Consider the following 23638-nt stretch of genomic DNA (forward strand, 5'->3'; position numbering starts at 1 on the left):
AAAGGGGTTATTCATTCATTCTTCAACTCTTTTCACGTCATGAACAGCTTATGTGTGTGTGTAGCCACCACAGCTGCACATTTAAAAAACCTTAACCTCCCATTTGTGCAATGTGCTGTATGGAAATGATAGCTCTCAGCACACCACAATCAAAAATTACGACTGCTCAAAAAAGATAGCAACACCGCTCTGATTCTGACTGTAGACTTATGCAACCTGCTCTTCCTCACACCATTTCTTTCATATTTTGCACCAAAGTGAGAGAAAACTAGAGCGAATCTGACTTCTTTAAGAGAATGAGTAGGAGTGAGAGGTCTGGCCGGGGATACGGAGAGGCCCTTTGCCCTCCTACACACAGCACAGGCTCAGAGGAAGGCGTCACCTTCCAACACTGGCCTATTACTCACTGCTACTATGACACTGTGAATGACCATTCAGCTATTCTGGGAATAGCAGGCATGACACAGAACCCAGCAATTCCTCACTGAGGTGTGAACTGCGATTGTGAGGGAAGGATACAAAGATGTAGTCATCCATGTATCTCTTCTTGAGGTTGTCCACGATGGCGTCCTCATTGATCTTGCTGAGCAGCACCATGTCATCCACTCCGCTGTGTTTGACATTGTGGCTCTGCCAGTGGTACCGGTAGTGCCCCCGGCTCCCCTGAAACAAAACAAAAACACACACAATGCACAATTGTTAGTTCACTCAGAAAGACACAATGAGATGGCGTGGACTCATCGAGAGTCCGGTATGAAGGTCAAACAGACTGCTACATGAATTGAATGAATAGCACACTCAGAGGCTGAGGTAGTGCGGTTTCATCACACTGTTGAGATAATTGAACAAAATGAAAGCCAAGGGGAAAACGGTTATTATCACTTCAACAAAATCTCAATTCGTGCACATTTTCTAATCTCAGCTGCATGACCAGCCATGTTTACTTTAAAATAATGCAAAGTCAGATTCCCAGAAGTGCTTGTTGTTATTTGTCCAAGTGTTAAAGATGCTCTTACCCAACTTTTCTCCACATCCTAACAATCTGGTTTCTGCCTACGTTCCTGTTTTGTTTGAGCCGAGTGAGTCTCCAGAGAACTGAGGTCATTCATCATGCGCTATGAGTCAGTGTTGTCTGGCTACTGTGGACGAGGGTCACAATGTGCTGTGAGGAGTGAGTCTCTTTCTCCTGGATGGAGAACCACTCAAAGCCACTGAGAGCATCCAGAACATTAGTCAACACTCAATTTAACTCTTGACTTCCTCTCTCTTTAGTGAGGAAGTGTGGCGAGAGCAAGGAGCAGAGTGGCAAACAATAAAAGGAAAAAAAATCATTTAGTGATGCAGTACAGCATCATACTGTAATCTATGTAGAGAATTGTATTATTTTTTACGAAAATTTTATCTCTCTCACTGTACTCATAACTCCCTCAAAAGTAAAAGCAATATTTGTTTGAGAAATTTTGAATTTAAGAGATGTTTTATTATAATAGTGTACAGTGCAATAATATACGATCTGAACTTCCACTGGTTAACATAATATTAAAAGAATGGCATTATTCTCTATGTTTCATTGTCAAAAATCGCATAAAAAGACCAAAATCAACAATGCATTAATCCGTCTCTCAATGCTTTTCCAATTTCCCAGTCTGCCTGTGGCCAAGCCCATTCATTTCTGCTGTTCAGCTTTAAAAATAGACACAAACATAGAGTTTCTTTCCAAAGAAAAGGCTCAATAACTTCCTTGAAAAGCTAGCCACTGTAGTTTGTTTTTTTGGGTGGGTAAGTATTTTTGAGGCATTTTGAGCTTTTAGAGAGATGGCAGGAAACAAGGAGAGAGAGAAAGGGAATGATGTGCAACAAAGGTCCCCAGATGGAGTCAAATCGGCACGTTGCAGTTCATGGTTGGTGTCTTGACCCCTCAACTACATCGCCCCAGGGCACTGTAGAAGACCACTTTTGCGGCTGATTAATACACACTTGGAGCTTTAGTGAGTATTAACACCAGCAGGACTGAATAAGTGGAAATGATTCAGAACAAACTACAGTGCTCATGTTCATTGTAATGAAGCAATGTGTCATTCAGTGCAACAGTGTGACTCAATGATGTGTTTTTAAATGTTGTTGGGCAAGAATACTTCTTAGTAAAAATCAATTAGTTGTTGGTTTTGGTCCTTCCATTGAATTTTCTGACAAATACTGAATATCAGGACAAAACTCTGTTAATATTAAGGGCCACAACAAGTAACACCACGGTGCAAAATAAACCAGTGGAAAGTCATTGTGCATTTACTAATTAACTGTGAATTACTAACTGAAGGAGGAGGGCCAGGGAGCTCTTAATATCCTCCAGGGTGACTTTATTCTTTACAAGAGCAAAATTAAAACCACTTTACAGACTCAGTCGTAGCATGGGAGATGGCAAGGAATGTTAACAGCTTTTTCAGCCTAATTTTGCGGGTATTTTCCCTCGGGAGGGAAACAGCAAATTATAGCTTGATTAATCCTCCAGATCACGCCCATTAACATGTTTTACTGCTTTTTAGGTGTGGCAGAGGGAGATGCTTACTTCCTTCCTTCCTTCCTTAGCAACGTTGACAGGGTGATGTCATTGCAATGAGTGAAAGGAGAGGGGGGAAATCTGGACATCTGATAGGAGTTTAAGAGGAAAATTTGTGACGTGAATTGTCTGAAAGAGAAAGCTCACACACAAACACACTTACGCCCTTTCTAAGATTAGATTGTTTTTAGGACACTGATATGCAAAAAGAGCCCATAACCTTCTTGGGATATACAGCGATTCTTCTACTTTGAGTTCATTTGAGTTTACTTTGTTCTCTGAGGGGCTGACAGGATCTCAGTAAATAAAATTTCTTAGAGAAATAATCCTGCGTTTACTTTCCTTTATATTACTAATGAACTCAAATGTTTTATTCTGGCAGTTACTGGTTATCCTTTTACTGACAGCTAGTTCTTAGAAGTAATACTTTGACATATGAAGACCTTTTCTCTAAAGACAGACGTTAGGAGAGAGGGCTGGCCCAACCGCTAAGTGGAAACAATTGAACATGCTATATTTAACCTCTCTCTGCTATGTCTGGAATGAAAGTGTGCAGATTCAAGAAGGGAGAGGTAATAAACTGTAAACGTAGGACGTGAACACCAAAATATTCTGAAGATTGTTTCATATGTTTTGACTTAGGCTTTGTTTAGGCAAGAGCACTGAGAAAGTATTCTTAACTTACAGCAAAAGACAAAGGGAGAAGCTGAATAGGGAAGGATAGCTGCACACAAACACACAAAGACGCCTGGGAGGTGCCTGAAAACAACCGCACTCCTCAACAGCCGGGGGTGAAGGGTTGTTGTACTCAAGTGATTGTAATATTGGTGTTGAAGTGAGGAAGGCTGCTCTGCATCTGATCATTAATACATTTCTTTGTATTGCTATTAAATTCAAACTGCTACACACGTTTCTTTCCAGACAGTCTGAGAAGCTAATAGTATGATAATGATCTGCAATAAGAGCAGCTGTTTGCCTCATCATAACAACATTTTCTTTTATATATCTGCCTAAAGAAGATGTTAACTTTCCCTTAAATGTGTGACTGTATTCTGGACTTTCCTGTTTTGTGGCTAACACTGAAATTAAACAAGCATAACCCTATGAGTATGTGCATCCAATACAGCAGAACTTTATTAATCCCTGTAAGAGCAACTGGCGATGATGGTTGCCAGTAAAACAGTCAACAACACACATACTGTAGTGTGTAAAATACAGAAAAACAGAAGAATCTAACACCTAATGTAAGTCATACATCAACTAAGTAGACATGGTTTAAAACTGATGTACATACATTGACATTGGCATACAATAAATTGAAGAAAATCTGAGTTACTGTCTTATGTACACACACACACACACACACACACACACACACACACACATACACACAGGGGATAACTGGCACGACTGGAGTCTATGGTGGCTATAACAACATCGCTATGGAACCACAGACTTCTTCCTGAGTGCAGCTTAGCAACACAGACACAGTAAAGAACTGAGCATCTGACATCACTAATAAACTGTGTATGTAGTACAAGCAGTTTGGACTAAATATATGATATTTTGACAGATATTGTAGCAACAGCTATTAAAGGACCAGTGTGAGAGATTTAGTGGCATCCAGCGGTGAGGTTGCATATTGCAACCAACTGAATACCCTTCACCCTCCCCTTCCAAGCGTGTAGGAGAACCTACAGTGACCGCAAAAAATGCAAAAGACCCTGTCTCGAGCCAGTGTTTGGTTTGTCTGTTCTGGGTTACTGTAGAAACATGGCAGTGCAATATGGCGGCCTCCGTGGAAGAGGACCCGCTCCCTATGTAGATGTAAAGGGCGCATTCTAAGGCAAGAAAAACATTTATTCTTATTTTCAGGTGATTATACACTAACTAAAACATACTTATGAATGTTATATTCCATTTCTGCCAAGTCCGTTCCACTAGATGCCACTAAATTCTACACACTGGAAGTATTACGAATCAATGAAGTTTTTGTCTTGATTAGTTTTCCCTCGGAGAATTAAACATAATCATCCAAACCAAAACTATGGGACCAGACCTTTTCCCAGAAGTTAATACAAAGGAATTTCAACACTAGTCCTGATCCATAAGCCCAGGCTTTCCCTTCATGCAAATACCATTACCATATATGGAGAGTGCTGAGCAGAGCTGGCTCGGGATACAGGAAATGGCTGGGTTTGATTCAGTATCATAAGCGGCACTTTTCCCCTCATTTCTCCCTTCTGTGCAATTCTCCTTTTCCACTCCACGATCTGACACACAGTCCACCATGTGTTAGCCCTCTGTGGAAAACTTGGATTAAAGCCATGAGAACAAATTCCTCCCTTCTAAAATAAGAAGCAACTGAGGTCGTTAATCACTCTGTACCGAAAGTCTTGAGAAATCGCCCAACCTGCAATCGATACAACCAAGCAATTGAGGAAAAAACATGTAGAACTGACTACACATGGCAAAGGTAAACTGGATACTGTTTTTGACACAGACCAGTTGGGTTTTTGACCAATCAAAATTCCTGGTTGTCATCTTCAGATTAGGAAAAACCTTTTTAATGAAGCAAAGTACAAACTAAGCTAAATCTAGCTTAAGAAGACAACTCTTTCAATGCCAAAAGGCAGACTTATAGGTCATGTACTGACTTCTACTACAGAGAAACAGAAAATGCCCAAAGCATGCCAGCGGATATGACTTTGGACTGGAGCAGACTGCAGTAGGAGTGAAACGGTGCCTCCACCCCATGTCTGATAAGCCCTCATGTAGAAGATTAGCAGTGCCACCATGTAACAGCTTGCTTGATCTGATTTCTAGAGTCAATCCTGCCTAAAAAATGTTCTGTTCCAAACACATTACTTCTTGATTAATCTTTATTAATTTTCAGACTTACAGCTTTGAGAAGATACACAGTTGTGTTGATAGCAAAAAAAAAAATTCTTTCCTCTTTTTTCTTTCCTCTCCACATATTTACCACTCAGACTTTATAAACAGGTCATCTATTTCTCGAATGTACTTGTGCCTGTGCAACAATAACTGCTGTCATTTGTTTTTGCAGCCAAATTAGACGAAATCTCATCAAGGTTCGATCAAGGTTCGAGATGCACCGATACTGATATTAGATATTGGTCCGATACTGACTCAAATACCTGGATTGGGTATCGGTAACAATGGTCTGATCTGGTATGTAATACCAATATTTTAATAAATAACAATTCAGTAAATTTATATCTATGTATTTATTTGTTACATATTGTTTTACAAAGTTCGGTTGCACTGAGCAAAACTCTGAGACTTTGTTTAGCGTCGTCAGGTTAGGCTAACCCAGTGTTGCTAACCCCCTTCACTTTTCCTGCAGTTGGGGAAACAATAACTTTTCTTGATCTTTAGAAGCTGCAGCACTTATTAACTCACACATTGTAGCCTGTACTGTACACTTACTGCCAGATTGACAACTTACTGCTAACCTTTTTCTCTGCTTCGCTCGCATTCACCGTCACTTTTCTGCCGCTCGCTCTCTTACTCAACCACTCACTTGCTACGCACAGACATTACGCACTGCCCTGTTCCTTAAAAGCAGTTACGCTACCAAGAGTTTCACAGGCAACGACATAGAGATTAACTCACGTTTCAGAAAAGCGCTGCACAGACGCTCCCGAACACTATTGATTTTCCAAATTAATGGATATTTGGCATTATTTTTCACATTAAACAATGTTTTTTGCCCTGGTATCGAAACGGTACTCAGTATCGGCCAATACCCAAAGCCCAGGTATCAGTATCGGGACTGAAAAAGTCAGATTGGCACATCCCTAATCAAGGTCTTCAAATCCCTAACTTCATCTCCATTCCCTCCCTTTGGCAAAGTAAACGAGCAACTGGTGGTCAAAAAATAGCTAATGGTCTGGTTAGAGCTGGCTATGGATGCGGGGCACTGAATAACTGGCCAACAGCAGTGATTCAGATGCAATGGCCATTTCCAAATTATTTTCAGCACTAGCTAATAACTGTGTGATGAAAAGGCCAGTGGTGATAGAGCCAAGGACAAAGACCTGAGTAATCTAATTTGGTAAACATGTGTCACAAATTAAAGGATAATTCTGGTCATGGTGCAGGAGGCCAGCAAGTTTCCAAGGAGACTCTCAGTCTTATGAAATTAATTTAGCTTTTTTGTTTTGTTATGGTAACCTAAAGCTAGATAGGTTTCCTGAGACATTTTTACCATACAAGGTACAATCTACATATAGTCCAAATTAAAACAAAAGTCACCTCACAATCACAATTAAAAACCCCAGACTGGAAATCTACTATCTCTCTCAAAGTGGCTGACAGGTATCAGGATATTCTCAATTGATCATTTGTGAGACACAAGCAAACTTTATTTTTCATCTAGAAGTCTAGTCTTACCCTTCAGTTTTACATATAACTATACCAGCGATTTACTGAGAGGCTTGTTATGAAACTGATTTGAAGAAGAAACATATTGAGAGCAACTCTAAGTGCTTTCTAAAGAGGAGACGTGAAGAAGTAAAGTGGGGGAAATTATGCTCTGATGGTGCATTCACCTGAGCATTTCCATTAGTAGTAAGTTAATTTTTCATGATACACTCAGCACAGTTTTTGGTGACAGAACAATGAGGTCTGAGGTATTTTAAAGATATTTCTACAGTACATCAAAAACAGATGTAAAGCTGATGCATGTTGGAGACCACAGTGTGGCGTTACTTACAACAAATGCACACATGATATTGTGTCAGAGGTACTACTGTAATGTTGATGCAGCAAGCAGGAAAATAGTTCAGGCTTAAAGCACTGCACCAGTGGTTCTGCATGTTTTAGCCCATTAAATACAACTCATGTATTACTGCCAAACATTTTTGAAAGCATACCATAAGGTTTTACATTGATTTCCTACCTTCCAGCTAGCCGTTGGTGGTGGTTAACTTTAGCACCATATGAAAATCAACACGTCGAGACTTGAAACTTGCTTATTATCGACATTCCATCATAGTGAACATTAAATCTGCCTTATTTTGTCTGACAAAGTTACATAATTATTACGCAGCAATGTGGCCGTGAGCAGGGACTGTTGTGAAAACTGATCCTCACTGGTGTGTTTAAGCATTTGTGGGAAATATCATCCTCCAACCTGAGAGCTCGATACAAACAACAACCTTTAAGATGCAACACACAACCCAAGTTACTTGTTGTCTCCCTGGCTTTACTTTATCAACAACCATCAAACTTAGAAATCCTGTGAATGCAATGTTTTATGAAGTTGACAGTCTGATTGTCTGATCTCTGAGCTTCCTTGAATGCACCAACAAGGACTACTTTGCAAAATAGTCGCTGCTCTCAGCTTTATCACACAACCACATGGTAACTATTGTAACACAGAATAATGGCACCTAAACGTCTGCTTTAATAGATTACATATCTCAAGAAAGTCTTCAAGTTGAAAACTGCACTATGCTTCAGAAAATGGTCTGCTGCAAAGTATTGTGTATAACAATCTGCAGTTAACTGTCTGAAAGAACGCTGAACCCTGGTCAACCAGTAAACAGTGGATACATTTACATCATGAGTCATTCTTTTTATCTGGTGCTACAACTGGACAAACTATTAAAATCTATAATTGCTACTAAGAATGTCCACTCCTGAACTGTGCCAAGAGAGGCCGGGGAATAACTCCAATACATGTTCACGCCAGCAACGCGTGGGTTGATTTTGACTAACTTTTCCCCCTACTCCTTGTTGGAATCCAAAACATATCTGGTTTGATGGAAACTAAAAAGGGCTTAAGGGGAGGTATTACTCTCTAAACAGTATTTCCACCTGGTCTCTGTTGCTTGCGTTTGCACTTTGTCCAAGTTCACTCACTGTGCTTAATCGGGCCAGATGTAGATAAAAGTGCTGACTGAGATAAGTCAGCCTTTCCAAGGCAGAGGAAGAACATAAACAATGATGAGTAGAAACTCGGTAGATCTCAGTGGTGTCTATGGAGCAATGGCCTACAGTGTGGCAGTCTGAACCGGTCTGAACTTCTAAGGGATGGGATGCTCATTAAGGTCACACTGAGCCCTGTAAACACACTCATGGCTCTTCCTCTAAAGTGATATTGCAAACTCCAGATGAGGCTGGAGTTTGATTAAAGAGTAAATCCACACTGAATTACACAGAGCAGAAAACTGTTGCTGCATTGCTTTCTCTAAACTCAAACTGTCAAAAAGGCTGAAACTCTCTCGTTGCTGGGAAACAATGTATATAGTTATGAGTTGTAATTTTATGTGTATAGATTTTCATTTTGGCCTTATCATTCCACATTTGGCATTGTTTTTTACAGTGTTAAAAGTAGGCACAAAAAAGCCAAAAACCTCAGTGAATCTTAACTTTGAATAATACCTTTCTAGGTTAAATCCAACTTCAAGACAAATGAAAGCTTCATGACTAAAACTGTCGAAGCAAATCCACATTTTGTGGTATAACGACAACCAACAAGAAGTCCCATTTGGCTGAAAACCATATGGAAGAAGAAAGAGAGAAAGAGAGCAAGAGCTGCTTCACCTGCCAACTGTGGAGTAATGTCTGTAAAGTCTGTTCTGATTACATGGAGAAATATACCTGTATAACCTGTAGTCGAACATATTAAACTTTTATGACACACTGTCTCCCCTTAAACATCACTGACAGTGTCAATCAATTATTCTCTGTGGCCCAGTATTGAAAATTTCCCCTGGAATTTAAAAAAAACACTGAAAAGAAAAGCAATACCCATTGAAGTGGCTTAAGAATCAATATTTCTTCTTATCTGGAGTCTGCAGATTCACTCACATCTGTCAAAGCCTGCAGTGACATCACTGACTGGGGTACAGCCAAAAGTTGAAGCAACCAGCTTTCTTTATTTCAGAGCTAATTTAACTTGGAAGGCAAATTACATCTATTTTAAAACATTCAAATTATTCTCATGTTTCTTGAATGTTTTGCATAGAAACTGACCCATAAATGATACTGCTCAACAGGGAATTAGGCTCTTTTTTGGGACTTCTTTCAACCAAACAAGGTTTTAATTCTGCTTAATACTTGTTAGCATAACTAGAATATAAATTTAATAAACCTCATGGCTCCTCAGATTTTACATCACAGTGGCACAGAAATAACAATATACGGTATGTGAAGTCTTAAAATGGATGGCATTCCCAGTGGAAAGCGGGTCCTCCAGGGAAAGAGCAATGGTTTGAGATTGTTTGGGATATCTATTCAATGGAAAAATGAAAAAAGTTGAATTTCCTTCTGAGAGTTAAAGGAAATATTTTTGACAAGAACTGTGAAATGTGGATCTTTTACACTGACCATGATGCCAAACAAGCAACTTAACTGTTGGGATATGGAATAACTGGAAAAGAAAACATATACACGTCTGAGTTGCCGTAGTATTTGTTCAGTGTTGTATTGTTCAGTGTTATATGTGTGCTCATGCTGTTGTGTCCAGAGCTGAACACCCAATAAAAAGTAATAAAATGGGTGGCATTCCCTTTTCGACTCTAAAACCAGAGCCAAAACACCATTCACACCTTTGCCTGAGTCTCTTCCAATCACACAGGGCAACAAAGCAGACACGGCAGTGATCCAAGCCAAGACCCACCAGACTAATGTGAGTCAAAAACTGACTGCTCTGACCTAGACTGGTTTTCTATACAGGCAATAATAATTCTCTATGAATGCAAAGGCTTAGCACTGGAAACTTTGCCATCACAGGAAATGTTAAATGTATGTAAGTGTGAATTACACTGAATATAAAACTTGCTTTCCCATAAAAGATAAGCACCTACACAATGAGGAAAGAGCAGCGTGGGGGCTGAGACTTCATGTTTTCACAACACAACTTGCTCGGGAGACAGCGGTCACTTGCTTGTACTTATAACTGGGACCAGCATAAATAATGCAAACCAACAGGCCTCGTTCTCTAATTCCTTGCCTCAATTTCTCACACTGTTATGGATCTGAGCTGCCTATGGTCACATTCAAAGAAAGAATGAAAAGTAATATATTATTTTGCTAGGATTTGGTAACATGAGCACTGACTGGTTGGGATGTTATAATACTGTGCCTGCAGGGCAGGGTGAGCACCGCCTCTCCCAGAGAAAGAGGACATAATGATCAAGTGTAAACAGATACTGGAGGACTTCTTCTACACAAAAGTTTCAGCTTTACAGTGGCAGCATTTGTCTTTATCTGAGTATAGTAATGGAAACTGCTGATGTTAAACATCTCAAACTGAATCAGCGTCTTAAATGGATGACAACTGCTAATAAAATATAATATCAAAGACAGTGGTTTCGGGTGGAACTCAAACTTTTCGTGTGGAACTCAAACAGAACTGAAATCCTAGACAGAGCTGCATTTTCTTTTTAAAAGAGCCTCAGTAGTGGTTGAATGTAAACAAACCATCTGCAGTGGAAATTCATTCATAGCCGTGCCTTGTGCCACAACAAGGCCGAACTCTCAAGTTTCAATCAATGAAAGCCTAACCAGCATCTACCCTAATAGCAACTGAATACATGCAAATACACAAACTGTAGGCTTTTTCAATTTAAGACTGAAGAGGGAGGAGACATTTGAGTCATATGCAACAACGAAGCAGTAGTTTGGTTTGGTAAAATGCCACCAAACCCAGCAGGGCTCACTTACGCCTTTCCTGCTACTCATAAATTATATGAATGCATCCATCACTTCGTTGAAGGTAAAAGAAGAATCATGGACGCAGCAAATTTGAGTTTTGGTAACTAAAATGAGCCAAAAAAGACACACACTCTGGCATTTAGATAAGAAATCATTTAAAGTGGGTTGTAAGTAATACTGTCAAAAGCCCAGCTTTTCTTTGACTACATAAAGCCTCAAAAATTTCATAATGTACCGTTGGCACAGAAAGGTCTTCTAGTATCAGCGCTGAGAAGCTATAGTACCTGCTCATTTTATCAAACAGCTTCCACGAGAGAAGAAAAGTACAATGGTCAAGGTCTTCAAAAGAGCTTCCAGCTGAATCAGAAAGTTGTATCACAGAACAGGAGTCTTGCTTCTGTTTAAACAAAAATTGAAACAGACGTCCAAGGCTCAGTCAGAACAGTTGTTGGAAACCAGAGGTTTATCTGGTACATCTGAAAAAGACAGCAAATTATAGGAATTCTTTCACAGTGGGCCAGAGCTGTTTGGTTCTCGAGTACAGTGCTGCTACAGACTGAAACACTAACATGGGTCAAAAGGTGGCTCACATTACTATGAGAAAGGTCACGTAAGGTCAGACAAGGTCAACCCTAGGTTTTAACCTAAGAGCAAGAATACATTTTCCACACACAATGTGGTTTCAGTAAACAACACTTGTTCCCCACAGTTTTTAATTAATTCAAGAACTTAAGGAGCCTTTATAAAGAGATCAAACAGGACTGTGATGTAACAGCACAACAATATTGTTGTTAATCCTCCTTCCTGTCACTGAAACGTAAAAAAGCTCCTGACTGCATGTAGCAAGTGCATTTTCTACTGCAGGTTCACTGGGTGAAGAGGTGTGGTGCGTGCACATTATGAATGGGAGTCTAATGATGTTGACTTTATCAACTCCACCAAAGTGAACACAGTAATAATATAGCTAAAAGAATGACTCAGCTGTTTAATTCATGCACTGACAGCAACAAAAATCCCTGAGCTGCTTCTTAGTATGTGGTGAACAAAGCGCCAACCAGCCTGTACTGGTTGATGATGCATACTGTAATTCCTCTAATTAAAGAGCAGTGTAAAAAGTGTTAAACAAAAAAACACAAAAGTCTGGTGCTCACAGATGTGTTCACTTCATCTGTCCTTTGATAGAGGATAGCGATGAAATCACAGATGCTGACCTAAAACAGGAGGTGTGTTAAAAAATTGCCTTCGGCTTGTTTGGTTCTTTTGCTTTCTAACAGTAACAAGATTTCTCAGAGCAAAGATGAAAAAGCTGGATTCCAAGCAGAAGGGTTCAAGCCTAAATCAGACTCTATGAGGCTAAACAAGCACTGAAAATGGCCATCCCACAGTTTAATGGAGTTCATAACTCACTGAAATACAATTAACCCTCACATAAATCAAGATTGAGACATATTCTGCAGGACAAAATCCACCCCGTTGTTCATTACAGTTAATAAGAAACATAATTTGAAACTTCCGGTTATTACACCGAGGTCAATTTGTGAAGGCCAATTTGCAAATTTTGACCATGACCAAAGTCAGCTGACTTCAATCACACATCAGTAAATATAACTGATAAGCCAAAGAGGTCAAGGACAAAAAAATATTTTTATTTCATCCATTTATTTAATTGTACTGAGACACTGGTTGCTGTAAGCACACATTTCTATCAATAATGTCAGCAATCCAAAAGAGGAAGCCAAATCCAACCAAGATCATATCCAAGTCAATATTTGTTCTGGCATGTTAGCGCAATTTTATTCATAGAGAGAATATCCACATGGAGACTAAAAGTGGTTACCTGGTAACAGCAGTGACTACCAATACTGATAACTTTGCTGCTGAATACTGCATGACATAGGGTAGAAAAGATACATTTAATAAAGATAAAGATGATGTGATCTCTGTCACTCAACCACAGGACTACTAAACTGAACTGTTACTTACTTATTTTATAGTAATATATTTAGTTGGTGGACATGTATAGTACACTGTAAAACACGTTTCAGAGCATATCCGTTGTGACACTCCGGTCACTGCATGATTCCACAGAGAGAAATGCACTGACTCAGCCCTGCCATGGGACATGTGCCAAAACAAGACAACTAATTCAAACCAGCTAACTTTGGCTTTGTTTCCAGTCAGTTAGTTTATGTCTTTTTACAGACACACCAGCTGATGAGCCTTTAAAAAGCTGTGAATCAGTTCTTGTTCCCCATTGATCGCTGTCTACAGTTCTGTGAGTTTTCCCCACGTGGTCTGGGACAAAATTATACATGTAGAACTTGATATTTTGGGGATGTCACTGCAAGATATTCATTTGAGCACCTTATGGATGCCCTCTGTAACTGATTGTGGAGAAATCTGATAAATCAAAACCATGAGTGGCATCCAACCTTGTTTTATGTCCCTAATGTTTAATTCAGTAGGGCTGACTTCAAGAACTACAAAAATATAACTGGATATAATAATCCAGCCTAGTGCAAGCTCTACCACAAAAACCACTATCTGATCTGATATAACAGGCATTGTAATTCTCTTTGCCAGTACAGTTTCTAAGAGGAAGTGGGGTAAAACAGTTATAACTTATAGGGTCGAGGAGAACTACTGCAACTGACAGGATACAGACAAATTACATTTCCATTGGACGGAGTCAGAGGCCAGGCACTGACTCAGAGGCCACAAAACTGGCTGACATGTGACGATGGGAAGCTATCAGAGCAGATAACCTGGGGCACAGCTCCAAGAGTCTGACCTTGTTCCCTATCCACGATGAGGGAAGTCGTACATGCAAATAGGCAGCTATGAAAACACACAGTTTGGTTCATGATCTAAGGACAAGGAAAATAAACTAAACATGCATTAAAGGACATTACATTGACACAGCATTTACTATCATGTTAATTTCACTCATTACTTTCTTACCTTATTAGCTGTTTAAAGTATAAAATAGGTGGTCTGTTCAGGCTTTAAGTTGGGAAGAATGATCTTACAACCACTGAGATAGTGTTGAGTGGTGAAGACACCTGGGTTTAATACCCTTTTTGAAATACTAGACAATGATGTTCAGCAATAACACCAAGATGCAAAATGTGATTCATCGCCTCTTATCATTCAATCCCATCCACTGGAAGGCAGACTTCACTTGTAGTATGATTGGCATGTTTACCTTCTCGGTGGTGAGTAAGGACAAACCCAAACCAGCTACAGATACAGTTGTCCTTCATAATACCATGAACATCTATCTAATATCCAAATATATTGTGGAAAAACTGGAATACAAACAAAATTAAAGGCACACATCACATTTCAGCTGATGTCTAATTAAGTTTACAACCTATAACATTTCCATAAAATGTTTAAATGGTGTAATTATTAACAGTAACTATTATTTACAGGAACAAGTCCACTTAATCACACAGCACTAACATGTTGTGGGTGAGCTTTGTTGATCAACTGAAGTAGCTCCATACTTTCTCACCATTATACACTGTGAAAATATGGTGGCTGAGAGAGAACCAGTGCCACAGTAGAGTGAAGGTTACTTTAAGGCCGCCCTGGTTGCCAATCGTTTTGAAAACAAGCCTGAGGCAGAGTCAAACTGCTACAGTGGGGTAGGACACACTGCTCTGGGGACACAGTAAACAAACAGTCACAAGGAGAGAAAACTGCTGGGTGCTCCTCAAATCACCATTTCCAGGGTCCAGAATATCGTCTTACATCAGAGTTACAAGAATACCAGAGGCCTTGACGTCATCACAAGATGACTCATTGATAAAACATGAAGCTTTTTTAAGTGACAAGATCAAATCAAGCCTGTGGTTGTTATGGAAATACTGCTAAACCATCATGATTAGGTACAGAGGAAATATGCAGGACAATACTGAGATTTTTTCTTTTAAACTCAGCTGTTCAACTGCAAAATGTTCAAACATTACTATACCTGAGTTAATGAAAAAAAGGGATTTTGGCCAGTTAAAAATAGACCTTTATCGATTAGTCGACTGACAGATGATTAATCTGCAACTATTTTGGTAATTGGCTTCTTGAGTTTTAGACATTTTTTTAGAGAAGGATGCAAAACATTTGCTGGTTGCAGCTTCTTAAATGTGAGGGTTTGATGCTTTTATGTACCACACATGATAGCGAGCTGTCTTTTGGGGGGATTTGGACTGTTAATCTGGCAAAACAAGACATTTGTAGATGTCACCTTGGGTTCTAATTAGAAGAGGCACTTTTATTGTTGGACTTTTTATAGACAAAATGATTCATTGAGAAAATAATCTTCAAATGAATCAATAATGAAAATAATCATTAGTTACAGCTCTAGTTAAGAACAAAATAAGGTAAGTGATGGAGTACATTACTGTGAATGTGGTGTCCATCTCCTAAAACAACCTGAGTAATACGTGCAACACGGTAGTATAAGACTAGAAAGGATCTTTGTTGATGCATTAGCATTCTTCATTACTGGGTGTGTTCATATGTAACAATATCTAAAGCAGGACAATCACAACTGCTTCAAAAAAATGCAAAGATTAAATAATAAAACCAATGGTAATGCTACATTTCTATTGGTTTTACAACATAAAATACAAAAAAGCAAAAGTTGCAAAAAAAGCCGAACCAGATTTGCCTCAACTAATACAAACTTGATGGTAGTTGACAACTTGAATTTACAATGTGTGATTTATAAGATTCTTTCATCCAGGATGATTTACAACAAGTGCAACAGTAGAATAAATCAACACTTGTGAGGTTCGCCATCACAAACAGTGAAGCAGCGAAACATAGTTGCAGCTTTGTAACAAAGACGTATGGAACTGATCAAGAGGAGTGTGTGAGTGTACTGAACCACAGCGACAAGACTAACGAGTTCCCCAGGTCCACAGAATGGGTGTTCATCCTGTTTTGAGAGAGAGGGCTTGAATTCCTGAGCAAATCTCTACAGCAGTGATGGGTTTGAAAATGGAGCACCAGCTTTGAGATGAAGGGAGAGGGGGGTTACTCAGTATGCACCTCCCTGTAGGAGAAACTAATGCAAACCATCTGCTGTCATACCGACTTGCTATTCAGCATCTGGCAGAGAAGGAACCAGTGAGCGATGCTGCTGTCTGCTATTCCAGACAGTTAGAATGACAATCAGACTATTTTTTGCTTTACTTTAATAACAGAACTGTCTGTTGGAACCTAAAAGGACGGACCATGAAGTGATACTCTCCCTGACCTCATCTAAAAAACTCTAAAATGTAAAGACAAAACCTACTGTAACCAAATAAGTTGTTCTTGAAACATCCTTACATTAAGAAGAGAGAAGATGTTTACTTTTATCCCTGAACACTATATTACTTATAAATCTGTCATTGCAGGAAAGTATTTTCCTGCTGTCATTAAGTTAAACCACAAGAAGAAACATGCAGCTCCTGTTCATTTACACTAACATCAAAGCAACCATGTACATGTAAGATTCAAAATTTGAATGGAATGTGTAAATGATAACAACTCTGCAAAGGCAGATTATAGCAGAATTGTTACAGGATTATATTAAAGTTTTTCTTTGCAGTTTTGGCTACAGCTCAAGTGCAAAGACCCCATTATGCTGACTGTATATTTTGCAACCTTTGTCCTTTGGGTTTCCCTGTGGGCAACCCAAACTACTGATTCAATACAACAGTTTGGATGGCAGAATACAAACAGGTTTCAGTCCTAACTGTTTAACCCTCCTATTGTGTTAGGGTCAAATTTGACCCATTTCCAAGTTCAGATGTGTGAAATATACTTTTAATTTTTTCTGATCAAAACAAGGCTTCATTACATCCTCTACAATGGCCTACTGAATACAATAAAACACATTTTGATCATTTTTCTTTTTTTTAATGCCTATATATAAAACAAAATTACATCTGTTGTGTTATGGGTCAAATTTGACCCGGTAGTAATTATGGGTTGTTTATGCACAGAAATACATAGTAAATGTTGCCAAACCATCATGAATAACAAAAACTACAGCAAAACAAAAATAATAGTAATGAAATCCTATAAAAATAGTATAATAATATTGTGTAATAATATTAAAATTATGTGTCATGCAAAGAAAGTATATCGACTTGAATTCAATTGTAGAGTGGCATGCATCAAATATGATCCCATATTTATCCCATATAAGGTGTAAACTCTTTTCTAACACATTAGGAGGGTTAAACATCGTCAGTGTGCAAACTTCTGTTAACTGCTAAGGGTTTTGGGTTGGGGTTGGGGTTAGGGTTAGGGTTTATCACCTGGAAAGTAAATTTAAACCCATGACAAACTTATATTTTGCAGTCGAGGTCTTTACAATCGCAACACCTTCATTTAAAAGTGAAGTCTCCATTAAAAATGAAGCAGCCACATTTCCAAAGATACACAGGAATACTGCATCACAACTGTATTATGTTCAACCTCTAAAGACGGAATTTGGCTACAGAAGATAGCGGCACAAGGAATTGTTGCCAAAACATAACGATGAGGCCACACAGCGTCCTCCACAACCTGGCTCTAGGCGTGTCTGCAGCAGGGATGGCATTCGGTAACCAGGAAAAACCTGTCTCTATGTAATACACAGACACACAAATATATGCACACAACAAGCAGCACACACACAGTACACACACACACACACACATACATACCCTCCACCTGACACATGCTCCCTGCCTCTTCTTCCAAGACTAACCGGTTTTTAAGTAAGAGACGTCCCTGTCACTTAAACACTAATGTTTTTAAGTGACATGACATCTCTGTGGCAGCCATTCAGACAAAGTCAAATTCAACAGCTCTGGGTCAGTGCTGTCTGATTACAGTACTTTCACTGCTGCCTATAAAAAGTGTGTTACTGTCAGAAGGACTCTCAGGATGGAGACAGTGAAGGAGAGAGGGAGAGACCCACAGACAGACTCAAAGATGATTGATTAATGATTCTGGGGTGGATGGCAAATATAGAAAGGAATAATAATACAACATGTATCTCAAATAATTACAAAAGTACTATCAAATATTACTCAGAAATATGTTGGTTTTTTTAAAAATATATTTATGATATGTTCTATCCATAACAAACCAACAACAAAACAAACTATACAGTAGACTCACAGAAAGTAGAGCCATTAATTATATTTTAGGATTTAGTCAATGAAAAAACTATGAAGAGAGAATATTTTGTTTATTTTGTTTGTGTACTTATATGTGACTCATTACTTATAATATTGAATATTGTTGGCTTTATTGATTACAGTGGTGTGTTTATTTACAGGTACTGGACAATAAAGCCACCAACAACGGCTCTGTGTCCAATATTTGAATTATATTGGTAATAAAAAAGTAAGTAGAGACATTATATCTCACTCACCATCCTCTGCCTTCAACACAATAGTCTTCTCTCTCGTATTCCTCGCGATCCAATATTTCTGCGAACCTCAGTGAAGTTAAAACCGAGTCAAAAAGTCTACTTTTTCAAGGTAAAGCCAGAGGACAAAATCCAAGTTAACAGATGATATTCCCGATAGGCATCGGAAAGCGTGGATGCGGCTCCTCAGCGGTGTCCTCCTCCGTCCATTGTGCAGACAGATCCGAGTCCTACACTGACAGCATAAGCAGTGTTCAAGCTGCGAGCTGGATGGTAATTTACAGGGAGAGCAGTGCCCTCAAAATCGGCTCTAAAACATAACACAGGAAACTGAGCCAGAAGGTCCAATCAAAGGGCGCTGAACGCGGAATATGCTTAAATATTCATTAGTTACCGGGAGTGAAGCAACTGAGCATGCGCATTATTTGAATGTTCATAACAACAGACTTTCGACACTGCAAGTAGAGAAAGAATATTTCAGCATGACTCACATCATAAATGTAAACCATATATTCCCCTTGTTAGCTCTATCAGCTCCAGAACATACATAAATGTTTACTATATTACAAAATCTGACTCCTTTTTCTCTTGTTTGTGCTTTGCAGCCGTCCATTATAATACTAAGACCTACCAACCAATACTATAGACTTAATACAACATTGATTAGAATTTATTACACATTTTTCTTTATGTGCTTTAAATTCGCTGTGTATTTTATCAATGCCACCAACAGGTGGGCAACTGCCCTGGTGTCCCACACCCTTAGGGACCCCTAAAACTCCAGCTTTAACATATGTATGGATTGTGGAAAAGTAATTGATTATGAATAGGCTATGTTTGGGAATATGCACCACTTAATTACATTGAAAACTGAAACTGAAATGACAAGGTCCTGCATTTTTACCACAGCCTGTCTTGAGACCCCGTCTATGTCAAAAACTAGTTTTCATCCATACATAATTTAAGTGTACAGTATGCTCACGTGCTATTCTTGTATAAATCTATTTCATTTACTACAAGGTGACAGCGTACATACACAATGCATAGAAAAATGGATGTGCCGGTGTAGAGTGTCACGGCTCATTTTTGCCCCAGGCTCCCAAGTGGGTTAATCTTGCGATGCATACTGTAGAAGGCTTTTTTTTCCTACATGCTGAATGTGGAGTAATTAATGGCACTACATACACAGGCTGGGACTTTTTGTGACTCAGTGTGTCAATATCACTGGTTTATATACAGTTTATGTTCTTTGTTCTGGTCAATGTTATCTTCTGCCACTTCTCTTGAGACTGTCTTTGTTCTAAAATAGCCAATGACTAATAATTATGTTTTTTAAGTTAGTCCCTGAGGAACATTTATATGATGTAATTTAGGCCCACTCCCTCCTCAGACGAATAAAAATACAAACCAGAGGTTCTTTAGGAAACTTCTTTTGAAGTGCATGGTTGGTAATGGTATCCACTTCTCACAATCAGTCTCCAGCGTGGCTTAGGCTCGCCTTGAAATGATGTTGGGCGGTGAGACGACTCTCTGGGTGTAACCTGTCTAACAAGCTGCCTTCTGTAGACACATAATGTGTGTGTGTGTGTGTGTGTGTGTGTGTGTGTGTGTGTGTGTGTGTGTGTGTGTGTGTGTGTGTGTTTGAATAAAATGTAATTTTTATGATGAATATTAGAAAGTACCATAAATTAAATACTCTCTACAACATATTGAAAAACTTCCTTATAATAAAACCCAATATTTGTCATCTGAACTTAAAAATCATGTTTCCATCTATATTCACAGAATGTAATACATGTGGAAAGTAACACTAGAAAGTGAAGAAGGCTGTTCAAATATACAGAGTAATGGTATGACTTATCGAGCTTTTTGGTGTAGTGTTATGTCACCACCCAGTGGTCATTGCAGGACAAGGCAGACACCATGAAACAACCTGGAAATTTTGGGCACAACATTGTTGATTTGTGACAACAGCAGGGCATTTACCAAGAACAACATGAAGAAGACATTTGATTGTTCAACTTTTTTTATTTTAGTCTTTGTGGAGAAAGTATTCATATACTTTTCATGAACCACAGTTTGTCATAAACATGTTGCCGTGCTCAGCATTTTGATCTGTCTTTATACAACGAATTGCAAAAGAAGTTCAGTTCTAGTACTTTACTTCATGTAGTCCAGCACACAAAAAAGGATCTCAATCAAGATATTTGAAAGCCACTTTTCTCCTGTGGCACACATAAATATGTTTGAGAACTGAACTCATGAGTTGCACATTGGAAGTTCAGTGTGACATGATTGGTTGCAATATGTGAGAATTAACTGACTGATTTTCAAAGTTATGGTAAATGGGAATAAGTATTTATTTGTGTTTGTAATTCAAAGACTGTGTCAAACTGATTGAGAAAACTGATTAAATTTATCATCCACACCAATAAATCTATAAAATTTCAACACTTAAATTGGTAACTCTTGGGTCCCTCAAGTAATGTGGATTGTATATGGTGTATTAATTTCTGTAATAAAAGTTCCAATTGCCTGCATGACTGAATCTACAAAAAAGCTCCAAGAATAGATAAACAGCACAATCTAGTGGATATAATCTTGCGAGGTAAATAATATATAAGTATAAGAAGTTTAACATAAAACATATAGCAGTTTTGAACCATAAGATTATCTTTTTGGCCTGCATGAATCAATCAATCGCAGAAAAATCCCAGGTAATTTTTTTGTGACTGTTTTCAAATTTATGTGTGTTTTGTTTTAGGATCACACCGAGAATGCAATAAAAGATAACCTGGGTTTGTGGAGTACAAATTAGGCTGTTAGTAGCCTAAATGATGAGAGGCATTGATGATGTTAGAAATAATAATGTAATGTAATATAATAATGTATTTGTGTCAAATAATTATTATATATACCTCAGATTGTTGTGTACCCATGGAAATTAAAACAAGTTATCTAATTATTATGGTTTTGAGCCATCAAAAAAAGTTAGTCCCATGGCACAGCTTACCCCAAGGTAGGGGTAAAATGAGCACTCTAGGGGTAATTAGTGCTACCATTAAATACTGATATGGAAATGTCACAAAATCAAACAATTTTGAGATAATTTTGAACTTTATTAATGTCATCAATTAAACAAAGGCAAAAACTCATACTTTTAAGTAAAATCATGTGTCCTGTTTTCCACCTTGTTACCAAAACATTTTTGGTAAAAATTAAATTGTGAGTTTTGTGTGTTAGCTACAGAAATAATATGTGTATAAATGTGTTTTTGTGTATACAGACAGGTGACAAATTAAAGGAAAAACCGGTACAGGTCTAAATGCTTGACCCCTACAGTGAGGGGGTCTGTTGGCTCTGTTATGCTGTGGGGGGCATTTTGCTGGCATGGTTTGGGTCCACTTGTCCCCCTAGAGGGAAGAGTCACTGCAAATCAATACAAAGTTATTGTGAGTGATCAGCTTTATCCTATGATGAAACATTTCTATCCTGATTGGAGTGGTCTCTTCCAAGATGACAAGGCTCCAATTCAAAGGGCATGAGGGGTCACTGAATGGTTGGATGAGTATTAAATGATGTGAATCATATGCTATGGCCTTCACAGTCACCAGATCTCAACCCAGCTGAACACCTATGAGAGATTTTGGACTGACGTGTTAGACAGTGCTCTCCACCACCATCATCAAAACACCACATGAGGGAATATCTTTTGGATGAAATGTGTTCATCCCTCCAGAAGAGTCCAGAGACTTGTAGAATCAATGCCAAGGTGCACTGAAGCTGTTCTGGTGGCATGTGTTGGCCCAACACCTTACTAAGACACTTTATGTTGGTTTTTCCTTTAATTTGTCACCCGACTGTATGTACAGCATGTTTGTTTGTGGCTTAAACTTAACATTAGTCAAAAATTAGGTATTTATTCATCAACATTGTAAAACTTGTAACAGTGATAAAACATTATCATGAACAGTGTCTCTAGTCTCTAGAATATCAGAAAATAATTTTGGGGGGGTAAATTGCGCCTTTGACTCAACTTGCCCCAACATCACTGGCATGTTTTACCCCACAACCTCCATTTTGACAAAACTGTCACGCAGTGGCTCAGATCCACAGTTATGCTAAGTTTATGACCTTGTTTTGTAGCTTACATTGACTTAAACTAACATGTAATAATGTCTAAAACTTATCTATTTTAATTAAGATACAAGACTGATAACTTTAGTAACATGATGAATTCACTTGGCATGACAAAAATCTTTTTTTTTGCTCTGTTTTGCTGACCACTCTCTCCATGTGTTTGAGTCGAAGATGGATTGAGTAATGTGAACTATACTTTCTTAATTTGTGCTCAAATGATTACTTTTGTGTATAGTTACCTTGATAAAGGGGGTGGCTCATTTTACCCACTGGCTCGCTTTACGCCGTTCTCCCCTAGACATAGAATGTAGACCCTGCATGGCACTTTTCACTTGCGAAGGCAACACACTATTTAATGTTGTAACATTGGTTGTATACCTATATCCAACATTAAAAAGTTAACAGAAGATAGAGGAGAGATTGACAGACAGATGAATAGATAAATACATTCATACATACAGCACTCATCAAAAGTTTGGACGCACTTTTGACTGGTACTGTAGATGCAGATTCTCATAACATCAGTTTTATTTTTCTGCCAATGGTTGAGTTTATTTATCGGCCCTTGGTGTGTATATTTGCGTGGACTGAGTTTAACTCATATCAAATTGTGGTTGTATACGTAAAATGAAAGAAATTATGTTACTGTGTTTTGAAATCAATTTTGTTACTCCTACATGTGTTTGTTTATTTTGTGCAATAAAGTTACTGTAAAAAAATAAATAATTCACGCCTAAAAGCCTCTCGTTCTTCTGAGTTTCATGGGAGTTGTAGTCCATTGGGTGGTGCTCATGATGAATGCTAACGCAATAATCGTTATTTTATAATTCAAATGA

At 38.5% G+C, this 23638-nt stretch overlaps 1 protein-coding gene across 3 annotated transcripts in view; it reads right to left on the reverse strand.

Annotated features, from left to right (window-relative positions):
* Window positions 1-19049, reverse strand: part of myo1ea (myosin IEa) — a 58844-nt gene extending 39795 nt beyond the window's left edge. For all 3 annotated transcript variants that reach the window (XM_042434839.1, XM_042434761.1, XM_042434680.1), the window contains exons 1-2: window positions 18666-19049; window positions 520-663 (exon numbers count right to left, since the gene is read on the reverse strand). In XM_042434839.1, the coding sequence (XP_042290773.1) occupies window positions 520-663; window positions 18666-18668 (147 nt within the window). In that variant the 5' untranslated portion in view covers window positions 18669-19049. The remainder of the gene's footprint in view (window positions 1-519; window positions 664-18665) is intronic.
* Between the last annotated feature and the right edge of the window lie 4589 nt (window positions 19050-23638).

Source organism: Thunnus maccoyii, chromosome 1 (genome assembly GCF_910596095.1).
Source record: "Thunnus maccoyii chromosome 1, fThuMac1.1, whole genome shotgun sequence".
NCBI lineage: Eukaryota > Metazoa > Chordata > Actinopteri > Scombriformes > Scombridae > Thunnus > Thunnus maccoyii.